The sequence below is a fragment of the Leptonychotes weddellii genome, chromosome 1 (genome assembly GCF_054177405.1).
Source record: "Leptonychotes weddellii isolate Sample4059 chromosome 1, ASM5417740v2, whole genome shotgun sequence".
In the NCBI taxonomy this organism is placed as follows: domain Eukaryota; kingdom Metazoa; phylum Chordata; class Mammalia; order Carnivora; family Phocidae; genus Leptonychotes; species Leptonychotes weddellii.
In genome coordinates this window covers 186,079,923-186,107,174 of record NC_138369.1, presented here as the reverse complement: position 1 = coordinate 186,107,174, position 27,252 = coordinate 186,079,923, and the positions used below count along the sequence as shown (strand labels likewise).

Sequence of the window (27,252 nt, the reverse complement as noted above, 5' to 3'; positions counted from 1 at the left end):
TGCCTTATTTTTTTGTGGTGTGAATATTTCATATTAACAAAAAGATTTTTAAATGCCATCCTTGTAATTCTAAAGCTTTAGTTTCATTTAATTCATGAACACCTGAAGATGTAATGAAGGGGGTCGTTAAGTTCTTGAAAGGAGAAATGGTTTTGTTTTTTAGTCTTGATGCATTTTGATGAAAAAAATGTCCTTAAAATGACTTCTTGTTTCCATGAGGTAGAGAGTGGGTCTTTAGTCTTTGCAACCAACAAAGCCACAACTTAGACCATAGAATGCATTGTTTTGAGTACACATGTGTTATCAGAGCAAAAGCCTACCATGGAAAGACCCATCAGGAGTGTAGTGTTGCAAAAGTCCAATCAAAGTAAGCACCACCCTCGATCTGGGAAGCTGTGGATGGAAAAAAGGAGCAAGTGGGACTGATGGAGCAAAGAGACACCACCAATGATAAAGGAAGGGACATTCCGAGGCTAAAAGGGAAGCTGGGGACTTCTGGTCTCAGAAGTGGGCCCCCAAATGTGTCCACAGTGTGAGAGTAATCATAAAATCAAGACAGCAATGGGTCATGCAAGGAGCGGTTGGTCCCCTTGGGTCCTCTGACAGAGAATATACTTTGGTTCCCTTGAAAATGGGTTGGCATGGGGGTGAAATGGACAACACACTTAAAAGGAAAAACTAAATATTTCTCCTCGGATCCACACCCCCCGAAAAGACACTCTTAACCATAATGAATATATAAAGAATCATCAGCCTCTCTTGAATACTCAACAAGCATTCTCCCTCCTCCTCCCTCCTACTCACTCCTCGAAATAAGGTAGCACAGACACAGTGAGCTTTATGGAGACGGTGGAGAATTCTCAACATGCTTTATTTTCTGACACATGTTTTCAACCTATTTGGAAAATGTTTTACTTTGAGCGATGTTTCTTACTCTTAAATTCACCAAATAATTTTTAATAAAATAAAAACTACTAAGTATATCGTGCTCGTTTTGGCAGCACATAGACTAAAATTGGAACGATCCAGAGAAGATTAGCATGGTCTCTGTGCAAGGAGGACATGCAAAACTCCTAAGTATATAGTTAAATGTAGTTTGTTTAAATTTAAAAGAAATCTATAGATCTTAGACTATTTTATTTTGGATGGTATCATCAGAGATGAGTTGAACACAAGATGCTATTTTCATTCAAGGGAATGGGGTCATAAGCACATGGCATGTTTTTATTCACATACTAGCTACTGCTGCATGAGACCCCCTCCTGCTATGGGTGACTGACTTCAGAGTCTTACTTTTAGATCGCTAATTTAAGAAGCTTCTTCTTACTTTTGAATGTTGATAGTTTCATGTTATTTCAGAGGTATTCCCCTGAAAAAATTTCCATCCTTATTTTTAGAGTTTCTTATTATGGAAAAATTTAAATATATGCAAAAGTAGACAGACTAGTATGATGAACCCAAGTCACCCATATGCAACAATTATCAGCTCAAGGTGAGCCTTGTTTTATCTATGCCCTCACCTACTTCCTGCCCTCCAGTATTGTTTAGAAGCAAATCCTGACGTCATATAATTTCAGGCATAAATATTTCAGTGGAACTCTAAAAGACAAGGATTCTGATTCTTTTGTTTTATTTATTCAATTTATTTATTTAGTAATCTCTATTCCCAATGTGAGGCTCTAACTCATGACTCCAAGATCAAGAGTTGCATGCTCTTCCGACTGAGCCAGCCAGGCACGCTGACAAGGATTCTTTTTCACTTTTTATTTTATTTTATTTTTTAAAGTTTTTATATTTACGTAATCTCTACCCCCAATGTGGGCTGTGAGCCCACAACCCCGAGATCAAGAGTTGTATGCTCCAACTAAGCCAGCCAGGCACTCCAATGATTCTTTTTTAAAGAAAACAAATCCATAGTTCCATTTTGCACCTAATAATGAATAATAATTTTATAAATTCAAACACAGTCAACAGATTATATTATAGTCAGTGATTCACACCAAATCAGTTTTTGAGGAAAGCTCTCATTTTGTACCATAAGGAGGACAAAATGGTCTGCCTTCCTGTCTATAGAAGGAAGGGATTCGAGTTAAAACAAGGATAGAGATAGGCAAAGGGACATGTGATCGTACCTGGATGATACCTGGATTAGTGAGGGCACTGACTGCAGGTCAGAGCTGGAATAAACCGTAAAAGGACCCTTATTTCAGTGATACTGGAGCATCTGATGGAACCGAAGTGCAGGAGGTCAGCAGGGGCTCAGAAGTGATCTGAACTGGGAAATGGGATGGAGTCACCCCAGGGGGACCCTCTCCATCATACACCTCTCCTCTCTCTCACCTATATTTCATTCTTCATGTGTGGGAAAAAGCTATGCTCAAGCCCCTGAATTTTCTCTACTTCTCTGTATAAGAAACCAGCCAACACTGGGATGGGAATATCTTAGTTATAATTGCAAGTTTCCAGAAAAAGGGGCTCTGATTGGGCCAGTTTGGGTTAAGTGTCCACTCTTGGTCCAGTCAGCAGTGACTGAGGGGGTGGGTCACATGTCACAGATATGGCTGTCAAAGTTTACCCATGTGGTCTGGTGAGGAGTCAGAATCTTCCAGAGAAAGCTAAGGGCCATTGCTCACGGGCTTTGTTGTTGCCAAGGAAGACTGAGAGCAGAAGCATCTCTGGAACTAAGTAGTCAATGGTGGATCACTGTGTGTAGGGTCTCACAGGCAGGGGGGCATTCCTCTCTCCCCATGCAACAGTGGACAGGTGTCCTCACTAGGGAAGGGGTTCCGTTCTGGGCTGGGTTATCAAATTCAGCCAACTCTGTGCTTCTCTCCCTGAAGGTTTTAGAACACAGACTCCCCAGCAAGTTTTTTATCCAGTAATCCCAAAGTGAGAACCACCCTACAGGCCAGTGAGCAAGCTAGGGTTAGTCTGCCTCCAGCTGGGTCTTGTTCCATGGCTAGGGGGTCGCAAGAGAAAACCTTTTAAAACTAGGTCCCCTGTCCACCACGGGATCTGAAAGCAAGGCTAAGAGGCAGGTAAAGACGAAGGCACAGTATGAGATGTAGAGATGAGACAAAGTTAGAGGTCTAGAAAGAATCAAAGACTAAATTCAGCCGAGGTGCTTAAGGCAAGGCCTGACTAGGTATGTTCATCTTCATCTTCTTCGCTGGGCCCTCCTTATTCCTTACTCCTTATTCTTTCTCTTTTTCCTTCCTTCCTTGCTTCATCCCTCCCTCCTTTCATTCCTTTTTTATACTACTTTCTTGCTCGCTTTCCTTCCCTCTCTCTCCTTCTTTATTCAGTGTTTCTCCATCTGTGTTTTGAGGACTATCAGCACAAATCACTTCAAAGCCTCCTTCAAGATTCAGACTCTAGCTCTTGTTCCTAGACGTTCAATTTGGCAGCCTTGGGGCCTGGCCTGGGAATCTGCCTTTTTCACAAGTCAGGAGATTTTGATACACACCCAAGTTTGAGGACCACTTGCTCTGAGCAGAAACATTAGGCAAGTTGACCCCAGAATATTCCATTCATTCCTGTGCCTTTAAACAAGATGAATTTTCCTAATATAATTTCCCTACATTTCTGTGGTGATGGAGATGTGTGTAGGCAGCATACCACAGTTGTTAGTGGAGACATTTAAGTCTACACCCTGAATACCTCTCCTCCTGCCCTAGGAGCTGCCCTAACAGCTGCCTGGTTCAAGAAAAGCTCACGAAGCTCTCCTGGGCTCCCAGTCATGCCACCGTCGCCCCAGATTAGGGAAGTGGTTTGTTTGCTTCCCTCGATTCAATAATGTATTCACAGTCTTGACCATGGCATTGGTACTGTGAGTTGGCTAACAAAATAATAATTATGTTTACATAGAAACTGTAAATTCTAATTTTTAAATGTCACCAAGCCTGGTTTGATATAACGGTATCTAGATTCGTATGTCAAAGCGCCCTGATTGGGAGAGAGTCTCCCGTGTGGAAAGTATAATAGCTACCATGGGATTACAGTTGAGGCAACCTGGGGGTATAAAGTCATCTTGGGCTGGTCCTGAAAAACCATTTCTTATTTTATTTTTTAATTTTTTTTAAGATTTTTATTTTATTTTTTTTTGAGAGAGAGAGAGCAAGAGCAGAGGGAAGAGTCAGAGGGAGAAGCAGACTTCCTGCTGAGCAGGGAGCCCGATGTGGGACTTAATCCCAGGACCCTGGGATCATGACCTGAGCCGAAGGCAGACACTTAACCGACTGAGCCACCCAGGCGTCCCCCATTTCTTATTTTAAAAAACAGCTTTATTCTTAGCCTTTTGGCTAAGATCTAGCATCTGTTCTTATCAGTTTAATATCTGATATGTCCTTTATCCAAGGACAATATATTAAATGGATTTGGGGAGCAGGGAGATGGAATAGAGCTTGCTCCATCCACTCCATGCATTGAGCTGGTATTGCAGTGCCTCCAGGAACAGGGCAACCCCTCAGGGGCTTCAAACTTGCAATGGTGCTGGGGTGCCTGGCTGGCCCAGTTGGTAGAGCATGTGACTCTCCATCTCAAAGTCATGAGTTCGAGCCCCATGTTGGGCATGGAGCCTTCTTAATAAATAATAATAGGGTGGCTGGTTAAGTGTCTGCTCTTGGTTTTGGCTCAGGTAGTGATCTCAGGGTCATGAAATCAAGCACCTCGTCAGGCTCTGCGCTCAGTGTGGAGTCTGCTTGAGATTCTCTCTCTCTCTCCCTCTGCCCCTCCTGCTCGTGCTCTCTCTTTTTCTAAGATAAATAAATAAATCTTTTAAAATGATAATAATTAAAACAATAAATTAAAAACAGCTTTATTGAGATGTAACTTAATACCATAGGGGTGCCTGGCTGGCTCAGTCGGTAGTGCATGAGACTCTTGATCTCGGGGTCGTGGTCATGAGTTGGAGTCCCATGTTGGGCACAGAGTTTGCTTGAAAAAATTCACATACCATAAACTCACCCATTGGGAGGATATAGTAGATGCATTTTAGCGAATCCCTGTATTTACATATATATTATGAATGAATCCAATTTTCCAACACTTCCACCCATCCAAAAGGCTCCCTTCACCTGTTGGCAGTCACTCCCTGATCCCACCTGCAGCCCCAGGCAACCACTGATCCAGCACTGATCTATAGAAATTTTCTATAAATAGACTCATACACTATATAGTGTTGTGTCTGATTACTTTCACTTAGCGAAATGCTTCTGAGGTCCATCCCAGGCTGTTGTGTAGATCAGTAGTTCATTCCTTTTCATTACCAAGTAGTATTCCATTGGGTGGATTATTTTAAGGCCTTAATTTAAAATGTTTTCGCATTGTTATAATTGGAACTTCTGTATGACTAGAAACTCCAAACCTAGACAATTTTTTGCTGTCTCTGTGCCATCAGGGGAGAGGAAACCTGCAGATCATTTCAATTCTGGTAGCTGGCAGAGAACACAAGAGGATAGTTTTCGGAATGTTGCTTCAACACTCAACTCGTGTTCTCAGATTTCAACTGATGATACCTATTTTTCAGTGAAAAAACATTGCACGTCTTTTATAGGATGTAATTGTTGAATGCAGGTTTTTTCTGAAACTTGCTAATGTCATTGATCAGGTAAGATTTATAATATGCTTGTGAGCTTAATCACAATTTTGTATGTATTTTACTGTATAGGAAGATCCATGTAAAACTACATGATCTATTGCAAGCATACCAGTCTGTGGCACACCTGTTTTATAATTACCTTAATTCTTGGATTCACAGGAATGGACTGCAGCTCCTAAACGTGATAAAAATGTGATATTCTGTGAATGTGCTCCATGCATCTATTTTGGAGTGCATAGCCTCTGGTTCAAATATCTTTCTGTGTGTATTGCTTTGGAAATACTTTCTCAGCTTTGGAGGCATTCTCCAAACACTTTCTGACATAGCCCACATTCCGGGGTATTTGCAGAAGAGCTGCCACTCTCCCCCCACGATCCATTTCCGGCTGCACAGCTGAATGGCCCAAAGAGGAAAGAGTATCTAGTGGTTTGGAGAATTTAGTTCAGTGGGCCCTGAAGGTCTTTATTTTTAACAGTATGATTAAACAATATTTCTGACAGCACAGGAAATTAGACACATGTTTATGAAGTGCTTTCTTTTCTTTGAAAAGGGCACAATGCCAGGGTATAAAGCAATGATTTATATACTTCCTTTATTAAAAAGAAATTTTAGCAGCAACTATGGGCTAGGTGCAGTTGGAGATGGGAAGCTGAGTAATTCTCATCTTCAAGCATGTACCATCTTAGGAGGAAATACGACCTTGGTGTTATTCTTCAAGTGATCCGTGTTTGCTGATGAACTTTGGAAACCTACATGTTCTTTCTTTGGTTGGGTTTGGCAGAAAAATAGTTTCTGAATTATTCTGGAGACAGAAATCTTTTGCTCCCTCCGAATACAAGTTTCTTTCCATTCCGAAGAGCATGAGTTAAGTGGATCCAATTGTTTAGTGAAGGTGCATCTGCAGCTTATGAGATCTTTCATCTTAACCTTGATGGTAGGAAACTTCTGTACCGTCATGGAGGGGACACAGCATGTTCCGAAGGAGCTCTGATCCAGGAGCCAGAACAACCTGGGTGCTGATTCTGGCTTTGCTGTTAATTAGGAGGGTGATCTTTGGCATCAGTGTTGATTTCCCCAGGGTCTCGGTTGTTTCATTTAGAAAAGGAGGACACTTGTGGCGATAAGTTTTTAGGTTCTTTTCAGCAAGAAAATTCCATGAGGCCTTTTTCACTGAGGAAACAAATCCCTGGCAAGCCCTTGTCTAATAATTACTGTTAGGTAACCCTCCTAAGGGTTTATGACTTTTCCAGTCTTCAGGTGGTACACATTTTTTTTCTTTCCTTGGGTTTATGATGGAGCAAAGTTAACAAACATGTCATTGATATGTATTGAGGTTTTAAACATTAATTTTTGCCTGAGTAGTAATGAGAAAATTAACTTTTGTGTTTCTTTTTTTGGGGGGGGTTATTGACCCAACCCCCTTTAAAGATTGATTTATTTGAGGGGGAGGAATGGGGAGGGGCAGAGGGAGGGAGACTCTTAAACAGACTCCGCACTGAGCGCAGAGCCCCACGAGGGGCTCAATCCCATGGTCCTGAGATCACGACTTGAGCTGAAACCAAGTCAGACGCTTAACTGACTGTGCCACCCAGGTGCCCCTAACTTTTGTGTTTTGTGTATATATATATTATATATATATATACACACACACACACATACCCTTTCTACCGTGAGAATGAGAAATCAAGTCATTAACATAGGCAAATTAGAAGTGAGACTTTGGAGTTTTAGTGTTATTTCTCCTGTCCTCCTCCAACCTCCAAGACTGATAAACCATGAAGATGGTGACAGAGGTCATATGACATCCACACTGGGTTCTTAAATAAAGGAAGGATAAAATCCCTGTCTTTTTTATGTAAAAAGTAGTATTTGTTCATCTTTTAGGTTTTAATGATTATTTCTCAGATATCTGCAAAAGCTGTGATAAAGTCTTTATGAAGAACAAAGGATGTTCTTCATAACAAAGGACAACAGAACACCAAAAACATAAAAATTGGAGATTCGGTGTTTATCCTGCCTTCTGAATACATGATGTGAAGCAACTGGGCATAGGGAACCCTGGTATGTTTTGATAAAATTCAAATATCAGGTCTTAGAAAGATCTATAAGTCTTTATTTTCATGAAACAAATAATCTGTTCTTCAATTTTAAAAAGGCGTATCAAGAAAATTGACCTCAAAGTTTAGATACAAAGTTTAGGTGTTAAGTCAAATCTCCAATTTCATTAGTCATGGAAAGTATGATGATCATATAATCAGAAAACAGTTCCTTCCTGTCCTCAGCTGAAAATGGAAAATAAAGTGCCTGTGTGTGATACAGGCTTAGAACGAAAGGCCAGGGTTGGGGGGAGGCAGGATCTAGTCCAGACACAGAGAGGCAATGACCAGGAAGGATCTGATAGCACATGGGTGATTTAGATTAAAGATGAATCTAGTAACCAGTGGGCATAGAGTTTTACAAAGCTATATGTAAGCAATATAAAAGTAAGTTTTAAAAAAAAAAAGAGTAAGTTTCAAGCAAATGCTGAAATTAGGTCCTGCTGCAAATGACAGAAAACCCAAAGTAACAGTGGCTTAAACACGATTCAAATATTTTCTCTAAACAGTTGTGTGAAGGGTGCCCCAACCAACAGGAGCCCAGGTTCCTTCTACCTGGTTTCTCACATCCTCACCATGAAGCTTCACCTTATGAGCCAAGACAGCTCTTCAAGCCCCATCTAGGCAGCAAAACGAAAGAAGGGGGAAGAGAACAAGCTCCTCTATTTAATGATACTTCCCAGAAGTATGCTTACATCCTGTTGCCTAGAATTAAGTCACATGGTCACAACTAGATGCATGGGAGTTTGGGATTCTGGTGGAGGTTGGGTTTCTTGATTCTGGATACTTTGTGCTCAGTTAGAAATTGGGGTTCTATTGTTGCAGAAGAGTGCATCTCTGTGCCGGAGACTTTAACCTTGCCCAGATAGCAGTCTGGCCCTTGCCTTCCATTTCCAATAGGTTGTCAAGCTCCACGGGAGTGTGTAGACTGGGGACTGCCTTGTGACCAAGTCCATGTGATTTAAGGTCGTTTAGGATGGGGTCTTTGGATCATGAGGTAGTAGTTGAGGTTCAAGTGGGGCTTGGGACTGAGATCATATATATGGGAAACCAGCACAAATACATGATGGAGCCCCAACAGAACTCTGGTCCCAGAGCTTGGATGGGTTTCCCTGGTTGGCAGCACTCTGTGTATGTTGCCAACTCATTGATGCCAAGGGAGTACGCTGCCCATGACTCCATAGGGAGAGGACAATGGAAGCTCCACTTTGGGTACTTTCCCGGACTCTGCCCTCTGTACTTCTTCCCTTGGCTCATTTTAATCTGTATCCTTTTGTTCTAATTAACTGTAACTATGGGTACAACAGCTTTTAGTGAGTTCTGTGAGACTCTCCAGTGAACGATTGAAACTGAGGATGGTTTGGGGAATCCCACAAACTTGTAATTGGTCTCAGAAGTGAGAGTGGTTTGATGCTACCTTCTTAGCACCCCAACCATTCCCTGATAATGGCGCAATGGGGCAAAAGGGCAGGGCTGCTTCTGGCCAGAGGCTCTACACAAGCCAGGCCTTACCTGCCTGGCCTGAAAATAAAGGTTCTAATATCTGAATAAACTTTAATTCAGTCAGGACATGCCAGCACACTGCAACGAAAGATATCTTCTATCGAAGAAGGGGAGACTGTTGGAAGAGAAAAAGCAAGCCACCACAAAAGCAAACTTGTCCTTTCAGCCGTCCAAATACCCACACACCTGTCTTCCAACGTGTAGTACTGATTCATACCTTTTGCACGAACAACACCCCCAAAGTTCCATTCAGGCACATCCTTCAGCTCAAAAGGTGGCATCTTGGATGGTGTCCAGAGCTCTTCATCAGTGCAGAGGGGCTCCTTGTGGTCTGGAAACTTATGCACCTAAAGAAAAGTTCTGCTTCAAAATGAGCAATATACAATGGTTCAGTAGGAAAAATAGTTACAGCAAAAACCGCCATTTGGAAAGGGGAGTCATGGAGAACACCCAGCAGTCCTTGGCCCACAGCAGTGATCAAATCCTATGGGAACTGGAATGGCAAGGCCCCCCTTCTCTGGTAATAGAGTAAGTTATTTGGTCAGCCCATCTGAATACCTCTGGCTCTGGAACAATTCTTGCCCAATATCTTCCTGTCCCTGCCCTGTAGGAAGACTTCCTTGTCCCTCGTCTTTAAAAGCCCCATCAGAAGTGAGCACTGGAGGGTATTTGCTGCCTGGGAGCTGAACAGATATAGGGTCCCAGGAGTTGCTTTAGGGATTGGTCAGTCACCTGCAATTTGGGGCTAGTTTGCAGTTTCTTTATCAATATGATTAATATCCTCACAAACCTCTGGGTTTCTGATATGCTTGTTTCTGGTCTGTTCCACTTTAGGATGGCCAGATGTAGCAAATCCTAAGAAAACACAGGATTTCCAGTGAAGCCTGAATTTCAGATAACCAGTGAATGATACTTTGGAAGTAAAATATTTGAGACACCCTTACCCTAAAAAATTATTTGCTCTGCTCTCCTACCCGCTTCTCTTCAATCTAATGACCACTGCCCTCAGACCATACGAAAGGGTGGGCTTGGTTAAGAAGATAACACTCATACACTGATGTTTGCCTCTGGACTGGCTCTCACCATCTACAGACAGAAAAACTGAGTTAGGAAGCTCTTTGTGAAACCATGAGGCCTCAGTAAAACTGCCTACCCAGGCTGCCTTTGCTTGGAGTGTAGGAGCTTGGGTTTTTTAATTCAGCAAGACTCCAGATTATCAGATTATGAGTCAAATTACATTGTAGACTCCAGACAGAGAGGGCTTCCTTAGCAGAACAAATTCTTCATTCTGTTTCCAGGCTGCCTGGCTTTTTCCCCCGAGCTCACCTCTCTTTTGGACTTTTTAGGAAGTGGCAGGAAGCAGCTGAATGTGCCCCAGATTCTGAAATTTTCCAGCCATTTTTTTCCTAACGCTCTGCCTTGGTCAGCAGGCAGTATGCCTTCTAAAGCAGCAATGGGAACATGCCACCCAATGTCTCATGGCCATGTACTAAAGGTCGTCATTTTTCCTACCTGCCTACTGAGTCTTTGGCATTCAGCTGCTTGATCAGTGCACCATCTTAGGTTTTGTTAGGACTGGAGTTGGCTGCGGGCGTCAGAAGTCACAAAATAATAGTCAGGTATATCAGTTTCTCATGTTACTGTAACAAATTGCCACAAACTTAGTGCCTTAAAACAATGCACATTTATTCTCTTATAGTTTAAGAGGTCCAACATTGGAAATGAGACTTCTGGAACTAAAGTCAAGGATCTGCAAAGCTGGCTGCTTCTGGAGGCTCCAGGGGAGAATCTGTTTCCTTGACTTTTCCAGTTCCTCCAGGCCACTCATCCTCCTGGTTTATTATGTCCCTTCTTTCTATTTTCAAGGGAATCCCTCCAACCTTTGCTGCTAACGTCTCCTGTCTCTGACATTCCTACCTCCCTCTTACAAGCACCCTTTTATTGACCTGGGGCCAGGCCAGATCATCTCCTCTCTCAATGTTCTTAAATCATCTGCAAAATCCCTTTTGTAAGGTAACATATTCACAGTTTCCAGGGATTAGGATGTGAACATCCCTTTTGGGGGGAAGTAGGGAAGAAGTATTATTCTATCTACTATAACAAAGAAGAAGTTTATTTTTCTCTCAAATAAATGGAGGTAGTCAGGGTCAGTATGGGGGAGGCAATGATCATGAAGAGCTCAGGCTCCTTCGACCTTATCCTGCTTCCATCCTCAGCAAGCAGCCTCCACCCCATGGTTCAAGAGGACTCCTCAAACTGTAGCCAGCACATCCAAATTCTAACAGGCAGGACAAGCAAGGGGAAAAAGAAGGACTTGCGCCCTCTTTTCAAAGATACTTCCTGAGAGTTACACTCTTGGCTTCCATGAACATCCCTTTGTCCAGGACTTGGTCATAAGGCCACACCTAGTGATAAATGTGACTGAGAAATGTAGACATTATTCTGGACAGACCCATGCCCATCTAAAAAATAACGGGGTTTTGGGGCACCTGGTGGCTCAGTCAGTTAAGCATCTGACTCTTGGTTTCAGCTCAAGTCATGATCTCAGGGTCATGAGATTGAGCCCCCCGTCAAGCTCTGTGCTCAGCGGGGAGTCTCCTTGAGATTCTCTCTCTCCCTCTTCTTCTGCCCCTCCCCCTACCTCTCTCTAAAATAAAGAAACAAAATATTTTTTAAAATTGGGGTTTCTACTGTTACAAGGGAAAAAGAAGGTATCTTTTGGGGGACATCTAGTAGTCCCTCCAGTGTTCCTGATTAAATTTCTAAGATTGTACATACATTTTGGGTGGAAAATGAATTTAATTCACATGCAAGTGTGCTAAATTCCAGAAGGCAGATAGTTCTTACCTAACTGCTACTAGTCTCATGCAGATCTTTGGAGTAATGTAGCAAGTTCTCTGTAGAGCAATGAGACCAATGTTCCCAAAGAACGAAAGAAAGAAAGAGAGAAAGGAAGGAAGGAAGGAAGGAAGGAAGGAAGGAAGGAAGGAAGGAAGGAAGGAAGGAAGGAAGGAAGGAAGGAAGGAAGGAAAGAAGGAAGGGAAAGAAAGAAAGAAAAAAAAGGAAAGGGAGAGAAACATTCATATAAACGCCTTCCAGGGAAGAAGACCATGAAATGGAAGTTCAATGATTCCAGAAATAAACAAAGAAGTTTTTCCTCCAGAAGTTAGAGTGTACCGAATGATCTACCGATTACCAGTGAGTGGGTAATTTGAGTTCTTACTGAATGTGTGTGTGGTGGCTGGAGAAGGTGCATCTCAGAGTAGAAGCAAGGCACCAGGGCATGGAGAAGCAGAAATTGGGGATGCTTCCCTGCTGTGACCATAAGTTTCATGAAGGCCACACGGGCACACCTGTTGGGAATGGGATTTGGGTGAGACCCCATTAGGGATCCTGCCCCCTCATCTACAGGTAGAAGCCCTCTTGCTCTCCTAACTCACACCCCTTCAATAATCAAATCACATTGGGACTAGGCCCTGAGATGTCCTCTCTTGGCCCACTTCTTTCTTCCTACATTACTGCCATGATTATTGTCCAGTCACTATTATCTTTTGCTAAGATTTCTACAAATATTTCCTAACTGAGATGTTTAGTGAGATGCTACTCTCCAATACACATTGCAGCCAGAAGGATCTTTCTTGAATGCAAAACTGATCATCTCATGTTATAGGTTGAATTGTGTCTCTGCAAAAAAGTTATGGTAGAGTCCTAATTCCCAGGAGCTCAGAATGTGATCTTAGTTGGAGATAGCGTCTTTACAGAGGTGATCAAAGTAAGACAAGGTCTTTAGAGGCCCTACAATAGTGATTCTTCATGCTGCTGGAATTACTTACTCAACCCTCTCTTCCTTTCTAGGCTGTACGCTACATGGAGGGAAAACATTTTCTGTTGTTCCCCAGTAAGTCCTCAGGATTTAGCATGATATATACTTGGCACCCAGTAAATAGATGTGGGACAACTGATCAAATGAATGAATGATGTATTTTCCGTGTAAATTTTGTATTTCTATTTCCATTTTTACCCCAACTTTTATTTTAAAACTTTCAAACATAGAGTTAAGTTGAAAAAATTATAGAGTGAACAGACATCCATCAAACACCTAGATTCTAGAATTAACGCTTGGCTATGTTTGTTTTATCACACGCCTATCCATCCACCAATCTCTCTTATTTGATTATGAGTTTCAAATAATAGATGCCCCCAAGGTCCCTGGCAAACATGCCTGTTCAGTTTAGTAGATATCCCTAAGAGAGAAGACTACAAATACTACTGAAACCTATATCCTTAGTCCTTTGTGCTAATGCCATGATCATGTGGATTTATAACTGGAATTTAAAGGTGGAGTTCTGTAGAATTATCCAGTGTTTCCTTTATTCTAGATCCTTACCTATTTCCAGATTAGGTGTATATTTAAGATTAATATAGAAACTGCCCAGGTAAAGCAAGAAGAGCTCTGTGATGACAGAGAGGCTAAACCAATGGGTCCATAACTGAAAAGGACAGAGGACATCTCATCTGGAGGGTGCAGCCATTGTCCTGCTCAGCCAGGGTCAGAGAGGGTGAACCAAGTTGTGGAACTTCCTTCGGGGGCTGTGGTAGCACCTGATACCTCCTTACCACCCAGCCCACCTGGGATTCCAGGAAAACCCAGTAGTACACTCCTGCAGCTGATAACGGAGACATCGTGGGGAGTGCACCACCATCATGTCTAAACCGTAATGAGCCCAATCCCTGACATGCTCCTAGGCATTCATGAGCAATGGCAGGAAACCAAGGCAATTTCCGTGATTTCCTCCCAGACATCATCTTGTTCTACTCTTTTCAGAGCTATTGGCTTTACTCCATAGTACACATTCTGGGGGGCTTGTTTTGCATAAGTTCTGGCTACTTTTAATTTAAAAACTGTTTTTTTTTTTTTTTAGTGGATTTACACTTTAGAGTTTTGGGTGACTCCTGTACACAAACTCTCAAGGCACGATGGCCCCTCGGGCTTTGCGGCAGGAAGTTTACAGGTGGCGCATGCACAGTGTCTCCGTGGGAAATGATACGCCTCCTAACGGCAGATAAATAGAAAGGAAACAACACAACCCAGGAAAAGACCCGCGTGGCACCACATCTTCACTCTACCCAAGCTGAATTATCAGAAGGCCGTGAAAATGAAATGAATGTAAAAGATAAAATATGTGGTTTTAACAAGTGTCCCTTCCCACACTGCCTTTTTAATGCCGAAAGTGCTTATCATGAAGTAGTCATCGATTTGCCTATTGGAGAGAGATTTAAAATGTCTCCCCTATGAATGGTAAGGATCTCCCATAAGGAAGAACATCCAGAAATGAGTAAATTAATCTTGTATATAACTTAAAACAACTCCGTCTTTGACTTCAGTTAGGAAAGCCAATATGTCCGTGGTTTTGAATTGGTTCCTGACTCTTGCAGTTGGAAGAATCTTGACTCCGCCCTTATGAATAAATTCCTCTTCCCTCTCTAAAATTTAATGACAAATATATAAATATATACATATATATATTTAACATTAATAGTAAAAACTTTAAAGATTTTGTTGATTTTTTTTTAAGTAATCTCTACGCCCAGCGTGGGGCTGGAACTCCCAACCCTGAGATCAAGAGTCTCTTGCTCCACTAACTGAGCCAGCCAGGTGCCCCTTAACTTTAATAGCAAATACTTTAAATTTGATGGTAAATAATTTTGAAATCATGCATATTTGTGAGAAGAGCAAAGAAAAACAAAAGGTACCTATGTCCTAAATACCCCAGTACAGGCACTGTTGATAGTCCAGGGGCATTTGTTTCTCTGCTAGGTTTTCTGTGCTTTTTGTTTAAGTTAGAGACTTATGTTGCATGTGTTTTGTTTACTTGTTTGTTTGCCTGTTTTTCACAGCAGTAATCATATAGATAAAATTCTGATTCCTTATAAACTTTGATTTTAACACAATCGTTTTCTAATGTTAGAATATGATCTTCATAACTATGCGATTTAATTTTGAAATCAACTTCATGGAAGTATAATTTATACTATAACAAAATAAAACACATCTGGGACGCCTGAGTGGCTCAGTCAATTAAGCGTCTGACTCTTGGTTTCAGCTCAGGTCATGATCTCAGGGTTGTGAGTCGAGCTCCACATATGGACTCCGAGCTCAGCTCAGAGTCTGCTTAAGACTCTCTCCCTTTGCCCCTCCACCCTGTTCTCTCTCTGACTCTCTCTCTCAAATAAATACATAAAATCTTTTTAAAAAATAAATAAGAAAAATAAAACACATCCACTGTATATATATATATACATAAATATACATAAAACATATATATACGTATATATAAATAAAACACATCCACTGTGTTTGTGTGTGTGTATATATATATAGTTTTATGAATTTTAACACATAGATAACCTGTGTAAGTACCTCCCTAATCAAGACATGGATTTTTCTATCACCTTAAGTGTACCCTCCTGACCCTTTGCAGCCGGCACCACCACAGTGCGCCCCCCCTACCCCCCCCGCCATCTCTCAGACATCCACTCATCTGTTGTGCATTACAATTCATTAGTTTTGCCTACTTGGAACCTAAACTAAGTATACAGTTTTTTATGGCCACCTTCTTTTGCTCACTGTATCTTTGGGACCCATCCATGCGGTGGTGTGTATCAGTAGCTTGTTCCTTTGTATTGATAAGTAGTGCTTTATTGTATGGACATACTACAATTTGTTTATCCATTCACCACTTGGTGAACATTTGGGTTGTTTCCAGTTTTTCTCGATTATAAATAATGCTTCTATGAACATGCAAGTAGAAGTCTTTGTGTGGACATATGTTTTCATTTTCTTGGGTCAACATTGGGAGTGAACATGCTGAGCCATTTATTAATTAGACTGTCTTATTATGGGTTTTAAGAGGTTTTTTAAATATATTCTTATAACTGTACTTAGTCAGATATGTGTACTGCTAATATCTTCTCCCAATGTGTTGCTTGCCTTTTTGTTTTTTTAGTGGTGTATTTTGAATAGTAGAAGTATGATTTACCGGGCACCTGGGTGGCTCAGTTAGTTAAGCGACTGCCTTCGGCTCAGGTCATGATCCTGGAGTCCCAGGCCGAGTCCCGCATCGGGCTCCCTGCTCAGCTGGGGGTCTGCTTCTCCCTCTGACCCTCTTCCCTCTTGTGCTGTCTCTCATTCTCTCTCTCAAATAAATAAATAAAATCTTTAAAAAAAAAAAAAGAAGTATGATTTACCCTTTTTTTTTTTTTTTCACAATTCAGGATTTTTATGTTTAGTCTAAGACTTTTTTTGTCTACCTCAATGTCAGGAAGATTGTTTTCTATGTGTTCTTTCAGAAATTTTATCCTTTTAACATTTAAGTCTATGATCTATTCCAAGTTAATTTTTGTATATGGTGTGAGGTAAGGGTTGAGGTTAATTTTTTTTCACATCAATTTTTCATCATTTTGCAAATATCTAGTTGTTCCGAAACCATATGTTGAAAAGGTTTCCCTTTCCCCATGAAAATTACCTTGGAATCTTTGTTGAAATTCATATGATTTTGTTGACTACATATGTATGAGTTTATTTCTGGACTCTCTACTCTATTCCATTGATGTGTTTGTCTATCTTTAAGCCTTGACCATTGTTTCATTTTTATTTTTAATTTTTTTTGACCATTGCTTTATACTAGGTCTTAAAGTCAGGCAGTATAAATCCTCCAACTTTGTTCTTCTTTTTCAAAATTATATTTGCTATTTTGGTCCTTTGCGTTATCATATAAATTTTTTAATTAGTTTGTCCATTTTTAACAAAAAGCTGCTGGATCGTTGAATGAGATTGCATTGGGTGAAAGAATGGACATCTTAATAATATTGAGTCTTGTACTCCATCAATTTACAACTTATTTTATCTCTTTCAGCATAGCCATGTTTTTAGTGGCAGATAATATCTCACTGAATTGGAGTTATAGTTTATCAAACCATGCCCATTTTGTCAATTAGGTTGTTTCTACTTTTTTTATTATTAATAATTTGCTGTGAATATCATGGTGCTTAAAGATTTTTTTTTCAAATTTAAGGTTATTTTCTTGAGATAGATTTACAGCAGTTAAATTACTGGGTCATAGAACAGAAACATTTTACAGGCTTTGGTATATATTACCAATTGTTTTTCTCCTCTGTTCTCTACAGATTTATGGTATCTTTTGTTGATATATTAAAATCATATATTAAAATCTCATATACTAACAAATTGGAATCTGTTCTGAGCTACTCTGTCCAATTGATCTTATGCCAAAATGATGCTGTTTTAACTTTTTTAGCTTTACTATGTTTTATGACTAGTAGAGCTCTTTTCCCTACAATTAACTTTTTAGAAAGATATATCAATTTCATTATTTTTTTAAGAAAAATTTCCATTAAATTTCCTCATTAAAAATTACATTGAGAGGAATTAGTTAAGCCTAAAAATTAATTTTTAAGACTGGCCATTTTAAAAAAATTAGATTTCCTCTTCAGAAATACTGTACATCTCTCCATTTTTCATATTTTATATTTCTTAATTCAGCCTTATAGTTTTATTCATGTAACTCAAACATATATTGTATTTTATATTTTTATTGCTATTGAACATATAATCCTTATTTTCATTTTATTTTCTAACTGGTTACTGCTCTTACATAAAAATGCCTGTTGATTTTTGTATATGTAGCTGTTTTAAAATCTACAGGCACAACACATAAATGGTCAAAATAGTAACAGTCTTAATTTCTTTGTAGATTAACCCAATTTAGCTCTCCAGCAACCATTTCTGCTGAGGGTGGGGGAGAAAAATCAATGTTACTATTTCGTTGGAACTCAGCTGATAGTGTATTACATTCTCTTTTCACATCCCCATTCTCCTTCTTGCCTTCTCCCTGAAATATTCTATCTAGGATGGGGAGAGGTGTATGGTTCAAAAATGCCACACGTCTTGGCCGATATCCCAGCTGGAACAGTTTGCAGTCCCATCCCGGCACAGGCAACACCATGTCAGGGGGTTTGTTAGAATAAGCCATTCTGACTCAACCTGCAACTCACTCTTGCAGGGTCTTCTAATCCTCTGCTCTTTCACTCAGGCTCTCTGCCTTTTTCTGTCCTTTTCTATAGCCTGGCCCATTCCCGTCCTCAACTGGGATGGTGACTCCAGATGACAGGCAGCCAGACCCTACCCCAAGATGTACTTCGCTCTGTTTTCTTTTTGTGCCTTTTCCTCTAGATCAGACACATGTCATGTCTTTGGCAAAGTGCTCTTTATCACACATTTTGTGATCCAGGGCATAAATCTGATGGAGGGAAAGTTGGAGGGGCGGTGTCTACTAGGAATTACAGGGCATAAAAAAAATACCTCGGCTAATATTTCAACAATATTGTCTCCTTCTGTTATGGAATTCAAACATACAGAAGAGCACAGAGAATAGTATGATAAAGCTCCATGTCCCCATCACATTCAGCTTCAATAATTATCAACATCTTTCACCTCTGGCCCTGCCCCAACCACACCTCCTCTCTCCTTTTTTCTTCCCTTCCTCCTGGAGTTAATTTAAAACAAATTCCACATATCATGTCATTTCACTGTGGCCAAATATTTAAAGTCTTTTCTAATAATTTTTCAGAGGATTCTTTCTTTGGTATATCCCACAGGCTTTGGTATGAAGCATTCACACTTTCTTATTTTTAGTTGGTTACTGTATTTTTATTTGCTCCTTGACCTAATGTATTTGGGGGAGTTTGTCTAAATTTCTAAATAGCTAAAATTTGGGTGGTTAAAGGATCTGGACTAATTGGAGTTAATTGAATATGAGATTATCTTTGTGGCATAGTATGCAATCAATGCTTATAAATGCATACAGACACTTGAAAAGGTGAATATTTGTGATTCCATTGTATTTAATTGTACCTCTTAATTACTTTGTTAAAACCCTCTATGCCTTTATTGTTTATGCACTCAATCTCTGACAGATTGTGTTGTGTTAAAATCTTCTACTAAATGTCCATTTATCTAAATATTTTTGTTGTATATATAGTTGTTATATATTACAGGTTGAATTGTGTCCCCACCAAATTCATATAGTGAAGTCCTAACCCCCAGTGACTGTAATTGGAAAGAGGGTCTTTACAGAGGTAATCAAGTCAAAACGAGGTAATTAGTGTGAGCCCTACTCCAATAAGACTGTGTCCTTATAAAAAGGGAGCACTTGGAGAGAGATGCCCGTGCAGGGAGAACGTGATGTGAAGATGAAGACACATAAAAGGAAGGCAAAGTGAAGAGTTGCAGAGGAAGACAGCCATCTGCAAGCCATGGAGAGAAGGTGGGAGCAGAACCTTCCCTCGCAGCCCTTGAAAGGAACTGACCCTGCTGACACCTTGTTTTCAGACCTCAGTTTCCAGAACCAAGCAAGAGAGAACAGTGTTCGTTGTTCTCAGCTGCTTATTTGCAGTACTTTGTGATGGCAGCCCCAGCAAGCTAATATGCCATACAACTCTCCTATGGCTCTTACGATGGGTCTTCACTATCAGTTTCTGTAAAATTGCCTTTGCCTCTAAGTTGTACCCCTGCTTGATTTTTACATTTGATTGGCAGTCCTTTGTCCAGTCTTTTCATTAAGACGCTGTGTCCCCTTGCACTAAGCCCAGACATTTGTCATGTGCACATATGGAGCATGGTGTTTGATGATTGCACATGTGAGCTCTGGTCAAAATGGGTGGCTGCCATTTAGTTGCTACATGGCACTGGGAGAGTCCATTAATCCTTCTGTGCCTCAGTTTTTCCCTTTTGTAAGGTGAGGGAGATGTAATTGTCCTTATAAGGATAGAACAAATTAAAATATTTAAAGAGCTTACAACAGTGCCTGGCCCACAGCAAGTACTTAACATATATGTGAGTCATTATGAATCCTGTCAACTTTATAATGAAGGTACTGAGATCATTTTACAGAGGCTCAGAGGAGTTAAGTCAGGAAGCTGGTGTGACAGGATTGTTGAAGGTTGGGTTGCCGGCGGGGTGGGGGGGGGGCAGGCCCTGAGATGGAGATTAATGTGCAGGAAATATATTAGGGGGTACGCTCCAGATGAACAGGTGTGGGGGTGGAGGTGAGGCAAGCAGGATTGGGTTGGGCAGAGGAAGAAGTGTAACTGTGATGCAATCACAGCAAAGGCTCCCCAGCCAATGGGAGCAGAGTGCCATGCTGTGAAGACTCTCAGGCAGCCTGTGGACAGTCCCCCGTGGTGAGAAACTGAGGGCTTCAGCCCATAGCCACGTAAGGGTGCCATCTTGGAAGTGGACCCCAGCCCAATCCAGCCTTCAGATGACTGTGGCCTTGTCTAACATCTTGGCTGTGACCACCTGAGACTTTGAGCCAAAACTACCCGGGGAAGCTGCTTCTGAGTTCCTGACTCACACTATGAGATAAAAAATGTTTGTTGTGTTAAACTACTAATTGTTGAAGGTAATGTTTTACACAGCAATAGATAACTAATATAGGGAGCTGACTTGTCCTTCAGAGTTGTTCCAAACTGGGCTGAGGGGAAGAGGTCTTTATATTCTAAATTGACTGGTCATTAGATGTGGGCTGTCCCCCAAACCTTCCCCCCCACCCCCAGCCCCAAAGGACCATGACTTTGGGCAAAGCAGTTTTCTTCACCTAAGGGCAAGTTGTGAAGAGTGACTGAGCTGACAGCTCTTGAGAGCAAAACTCTCAGCAGCTCAGGAACATGTCCCTCAGTCCTGAAAGGTCTTGGGCAGAGCATCACAGCCTCCACTGAAAGATGTTTAGTGGGATCTCTCCTACTGTCCTGAAATGGGAATTAGGCTCACAGCTGAAATAAGCATAGTGCCCTACCTTTTAGTGAAAGATGCCTACAATTGGAGCCACTTCCCTAGGGATTAATAAAAAGCTGCAGATCAAGCCCTGCTTCCATCAAATACTTCCCCAATCCTCTCCGTTTCATTCTACATAGGGAGGGAGAGGAAAGAATGAAAGAAGGCGGTTGGCCTTGTGAGAGTGCAGTGTTTCTTGTGGGAAGTGATGTAGAGGGGGAGGCTGCAAGGTAATCTCTCCTTGGTATGGGTTGGGCCTACTGGAAGGCAAGGTCTTCCAGTCACTCCTTGCAAATCTGTCTGGTCAGCATTCTTGCGGAGTTATTCCTGTCTGCATTTCAGGAGGGAGCAAGAAGATTGAAGAGAGACAGCAGGGTGGAGAGGAGAGGCCTTGGGGCAGCTTCCAGTCCAGCCCTTTTGTGTGGTAAGGATGTGTATTTCTCATGAGTCACGTGGACCCCATGGAAGATAGACTGTCTTGAGCTGCCTGTTGAACCCTCACCAAGAGACTGAGTGCACTAGTGGGTGCTGGCAGGGGGGTGATGGAAAAGATCAAGCTGGAGCTCAATCTCCCATGGAAATGTATGGAAGGGAAAAGGCCCACAAGGCCTTCTCATATGTGTCCCCTGAAAGTTTCAAGCAAGGGCCAGTTATCCATACAAGCAGGAACCAATTAAGAGAGAACTTTGGGTGGAGGCCAGTTAAGCGATGCTTGCCTCAACACAGATGCCAGGCCTGAAGAGGATGTTGAAGTGTCCAAGAGCCAGAACCATGACTCGCACCTTCCCACCCCCACTAAGGATCTGGCCTCCCACTGAAGTCATGAGAGTGGCACTTTGACATGGTCTGATTTTTACTAACTGAAATTGACCAGAAAGTTAGGGGTATGGTCTAAGGTGTGGTTAAGGGATGGGAAGGATTAAAAAGAGCAGTGATGGGAGAAAACTGGACTGTTTCGTGTTTGGAAGCCATCACACAGAGAGGGCTCAAAAACTGATTACACTGGTAATCGCTGGAACAAAACCTCTTTGCCCTGCACTAGCATTCCATAAAGATTGTGTACAACCTACAAAGATGAGTAAAACATGGCATACCTGACCTCAAGGAACAAGAAATATTCTGTTGTAAACTAAGTATAAAGCAGGTTTGCTGAGCAAACAAGTCTAGAATGTGGATCCTTATGTTTCTTTTCCTGCTTCCCTGCATTGTCTACAGAGATTGATATTTTACCAATTGGAAATGATGGGTGAGTCTGGTGGAGAGGGATTCATTTCCTGAATTGCAAGTAGACTAGACTGTGATTAAATCTCTAATGAATTGTTTTAGAATTGCTGAGTTTGGGTTGCAGGAAGACATCCAAGAAGAGACTGAAGCCCTGAGGGCAGAGGGAAGCAGCTGAAACCGGAGACCTGAATGTTGGGAAATACCACCTTGTATCACCCTTCAAAAGCAATTGTAGCTACAGCATCATCACTGTCGTCCTATAAAATGCTTAAATTCTCAAGAGGGAGCCACCGGTGATACTGACTCATGAAACTGTTTTACAGAAAATTTCCAATGTAATCCTAAAAGTGATGCACTCTAAAAAACAGACATCAGAACTAAGGAATTTAAAAACAAAAAGCACTTCTTCACCGCACTGCGTTACCAAAATAACGAAATGTTACCTTTCTGCTTATTGGAAAAGTCCTGGTTTAAAACATCTACAAGGAATTTTATTTCAGTCAAAGCAGTGTGTTGCCTAGCACTGTACTGCTGCCCTGCCTGGAGGCAACTCTCCGCCCAAACCAAGCTAATGTCTTGTGTCTGGTTCAGTCGGCTCTGGCCGGGAGTAAAAAGGAGACTTGGCAGGTCCGCCCCGGCTCTGAGGTTCTCCGGTCCACGGGCCGCCGGGACCCAGGGCCTGCGGGCCGCGCATTCCCGCATCCTGCGCACCGACATGAATATTCAGCACCGCGTTCCAGGGCGCGCGCTGGGGAAGTACCCACAAGCCCCCGCGGCCCCGGGGCTGCGGGGACCCAGCGCCTTGGCTCAGAGCGGGGCGAGGTCACCCGGCGCTCCCCGAGACCTTGGCCCCCGGCCCGGCGGCAGAGGCGGAGGCGGGCCAGGCGGGCCGCCCGCCAATCGGCGCCTTGCGGGCCAGGGGCGCGAGTCCGCGGGAAGGGGAGGTAGCGCCGCAGAGCCGAGGACGCTGGTCCTCAGAGCCCCCGGGAGAGACTGGGGGAGGACTAGAGATGACGAGAGGAAGGAGGCTGGGGCGGGAATACAGTCACAAGCTATGACGGCCTTAATGCCAACTCCATAGCGCAGCCCCTCTGCGCCGCACAGCCTGACGGGAGCCTCACCTTCCCGGCGCAGGAAGGGCCCGCGCCGCGGCGTCGACACCGCCCGCCATCGCGGGGCACGCCGGGAGAGAGCCGTTTTTCCCCACTCTCCAGTAAACGAGGGAGAGGAGGGTATTTCCGGTGTTAAGACAATCTTTACGGAAAGGGTGGGGCCGGCCTGGTTCCGCCCCTCCCGCCCGGCAGGGGCGGGGCGAAGAGTGACAGCGTCTCGGCCTGCGCTAAGGCCCGCCCCTGCACCGGAAAAAGGAAGGCGGGGGAGTCGATCTGGAATGGGGAGCGAGATCTCCTGAAACAACTGCAGGCGGCGAGGAGAAAGGGGCGGGGCCCGGCTCGGAGGGGCGGGGCGACTTGCCTTCCCCTCGGGTCACGCGCGGCAGGAAGTCGCGCCCTCAGCCGAGTATCGAAATGGGGACCTCCCTGGACATTAAGATTAAGAGAGCGAACAAGGTTTATCACGCCGGGGTAAGTAGGGTGGGCGGGTCTGCAGGTTCGGTCGTCTGCGGGGCCCCGCGCCCTTCTGGGTGTCCCTGGGCCGGGCAGAGCGCTCCGCTAGGTGCGGCCCCGCCAGGTGTGCCCCCGCGCGGTTCGCAGGCCTTCGGAGGACCCCGGGCGGAGTCCCCGCCACGTCCTCGGGCGTACGGGCCGAGGGGCCGGCGCCTGAGCTGCGGCGTTAACCGCTGGCCCTTTGAACATCCGCTCGGCCTTGGGTCCAGAGCTTGAGCTGTCCATTGAGGGCGGAGGAGCTTGGTGTCCACATGCCCCGTTCCCTCACTCCCGACGTGACTGCAGAGGTCTTAATGAATGAAAGGCAGAATTCGCCTCGAAAAAAAAAAAAATACGCACTTCAGGGTCCGGTCAGCTCTAACACCATGCAGAAGTTACTCGTTTTTTTATTCTTTGGATGATGTACAGAGGGCATGGCATATTAAAATGCAAGTACAAAAAAATAAAAATCTTGATGACGGCATTAAGTTTTGTGCTACTCTCCAATCATTTAACCTCCTCTGGCCTCAGTTTCCTTATTTGCAAAACGCGGATGCAAGGTTCCTGTAGCTCAACCCCACTCTACCTCAGAATCAGTCACCCTGGGAATTTTAAAGTATGATTGCCCGGGTCCCACTCCCAAAGATACCATTGTTTGTAATGTGCAGCCCTCGCTGAAATCACAGCTAACTCACGCTGTGGAATAAAATTGAGAGTAGTGGTTGGTCCCATAAATGCAGCGCAGTCTCAAAAGGGATTGAATACCAGGCAGGCAAAGATCATGAACAGATGCTAAACCCTTTTGAGTGCAACACTAGTGGGGAAACCTGATGTTTACACAGACTCAAATGGTCACCTCCCAAATTATTAATTTTAGAGGGAAAAAGCTACCTTCCTAATGGAGGAATCAGATCATCACCAGTCTGGCCGCGATCAACAGCGTCACCTCACTATCACCACTAATGATGCTGCTGACAGTATGTTCTGGCATGATCATAGAGGGTCTGGCCTGATGCGCTGAAAAGGGAACAACTCTTTTATGTAGTATTCCTACCAAAAAGGTTCAACTTAGATCAATTCATAGGGAAACAATCAGGCATTTCCAAATTGAGGAACACTCTGAAATAATTGGCCTGCATTCTTAAAAAATGTGAATGTCATGAAGAAAAGGGAATTTTTCTAGATTAAAAGAAACTAGAGGGATATGACAACCAAATACAGCACATAATTTTTGATAAATAAGTTTGGGTATGGGCTATATATTAAATAATAGCTTTGTGTTAAATTTCCCTAGTGTGATATTTGTATTTTGGCTCTGCTATGTAGGAGAATACTCCACATAGTGAAGTATTCAGGAGTAAAGTATGACAATAACTGAATTTTGAATAGTCCAACCACAGATTGTGTGTGCATGCATGTGAGGAGAAGAGAGAGAGCAAATAGGGCGAAGTGTTAATTGACAACTCTAATTGAAAGCTATATGAGTCTACTTTATATTCTTTATATTCTTTTTTAATAACAGTTTTATTGAGATGTAATTCAGATACCATAGAATATACCCATTTAAGGTGTAGAATTCAGTGGTTTTAATATATTCACAGTTGCTCAAATAATCACCACCATCTAATTTTAGAACATTTTGGTCCATCCAAAAGGAAACCTTGTACCAATTAGCAGATATTCCTCGTCCTCCTTACCTTTCAGCCTGTGGCAATCACAGATCTGCTTTCTTTCTCCATGGATTTGCCTATCCTGGAAATTTCATATATGTGGCCTTTTGTGACTGGCTTCTTTTGTTTAGCATAATGTTTTTGAGCATAATGTTCATACCTATAGCGTGTATCAGTTCCTGGTTCCTTTTTATGGCTGAGTAATATTCCATTGTATGGATAGGCCATCTTTTACTTACCCATTCATCTATTGATGGACATTTATTTGGGTTTTCACTTTTCGGCTTTTTTGAATAATGCTACTATGAACATTCTAGTACAAGTTTTTGTGTGAACATATGTTTTCATTTCTCTTGGATATAGGCAGAGGAGTGGAATTGCTGGATGAGATGATACTTTTGTGTTTAACTTTTTTTTTTTTTTTTAAGAGAGCCAGCACATGCATGAGCTGGAGGGGTGGGGAGGGCAAAGGGAAAGAGAGAATCTTAGGCAGGCTCCATGCCCAGCACGGAGCCCAACGAGGGGCTCTGTCTCATGACCCTGAGATCATGACCTGAGCCAAAATCAACAGTCAGACATTTAACTGAGCCACCCAGGCCCCCTGCTATGTTTAACTTTTTGAAGACCCATCAAACTGTTTTTCAAAGCACCTGCTCTGTTGTACATTCCACCAGCAGTGTGTGAGGGCTCCAGTTTCCTTTCTGCTTTGTATTCTCTGTTTCTTCTTTGTTAAGAGATTAACTTTTCTGTAGTTTGGAAATTCAGAATAAGAACTGGGGGAGGCAGTGATAGGAGACTATATACATTTTGCTTTAATAATTATTATTTCATCAAAAACTCAACATATTCCATTCAGAGATGTTCCAGCTGAGATGTTTTCTGTGGTTTTAAATAATGGTACAAGTAATGAAAAGTACATTAAGAAAAGGTGCAAGAACTGAAATGGTAAAGTTGACCCAGCCGGAAGGCCTCGTGGTCGGGAGAACTGAAGGTGCCATTAATGGGAACAGAATCTGCAGTGGCTGGCTTATGGCAGTGTTTCTTAATCTTGTGTCGGGGGACCTTATATGGCATTTATGAAAGAAAAATCAAGGTAATTTCTCCTAAACAGATGGTTGCTATATATCATTTAGAAGCCAAAAAAGAAAATAGACTGAAGTCTAATCAATGAACAAAAGTTTGTATTTGGACCTATGTGCCTATGGCTCAGATATTAGACTCCGTCATCTGTGGTTCAGGATAGGTGGAATAGGTGGCCAGCGCTGTCGTGGCTGCTTCCTAAGCTCCAGGTGGCAGGACCCTTGCTGGCCAGTTGCTTGATGGTCTCAGTGCCTGTGGACGGTGCGTGTAGCAAGCATAGTTTGTGCCATGATTGTGCAAGGGGTGCCTCTCTTTCCCATTCTCCCCACTCTTACTGGCTGCAGGTGGAACTAATACAAGTTTTCGATGTTCTCTGTACATCTTAACAGCTGTGGTAAAATTTCCGTTACTAAGGATTAGACTTCTCAGCGGGCACCTGTAATTGTCATAGTTTGTTTGACGTGGCTGCCACCCACGTTAGCCTGATCTTTAGATCATAAGTGAGTGTTGTTCACGCAATGCACGTTTGCCTGTGTAGCCACATAAAGCAGTCTTCTCGGGATGCCGGGGTAGTTCAGTTGGTTAAGTGTCTGACTCTTGATTTCGGCTCAGGTCATGATCT

General features: G+C 42.6%; 1 protein-coding gene, 1 long non-coding RNA gene and 3 other non-coding genes across 6 annotated transcripts in view; 4 read left to right on the top strand and 1 right to left on the bottom strand.

Moving 5' to 3' along the window:
• On the bottom strand, positions 1-23,589 carry LOC145716453 (uncharacterized). Its single transcript, XR_014139095.1, has 3 exons — positions 23,398-23,589; positions 9,416-9,545; positions 1-4,935 (listed from the first exon to the last, which is right to left on the bottom strand). It is a non-coding gene; the product is annotated as an uncharacterized LOC145716453 (long non-coding RNA).
• On the top strand, positions 986-1,093 carry LOC115944105 (U6 spliceosomal RNA). Its single transcript, XR_004078679.2, has one exon. It is a non-coding gene; the product is annotated as a U6 spliceosomal RNA (small nuclear RNA).
• LOC115944104 (U2 spliceosomal RNA) lies at positions 4,282-4,466 on the top strand. The gene has a single exon (XR_004078678.1). It is a non-coding gene; the product is annotated as a U2 spliceosomal RNA (small nuclear RNA).
• On the top strand, positions 4,499-4,571 carry TRNAE-CUC (transfer RNA glutamic acid (anticodon CUC)). The gene has a single exon. It is a non-coding gene; the product is annotated as a tRNA-Glu (tRNA).
• Positions 23,590-23,634: 45 nt separating the features above from the next.
• VPS26C (VPS26 endosomal protein sorting factor C) overlaps positions 23,635-27,252 on the top strand; it is an 82,184-nt gene continuing 78,566 nt past the window's right edge. For both annotated transcript variants that reach the window (XM_081799923.1, XM_081799916.1), the window contains exon 1: positions 23,635-23,859. In XM_081799923.1, coding sequence (XP_081656049.1) covers positions 23,803-23,859 — 57 coding nt within the window. In that variant the 5' untranslated portion in view covers positions 23,635-23,802. The remainder of the gene's footprint in view (positions 23,860-27,252) is intronic.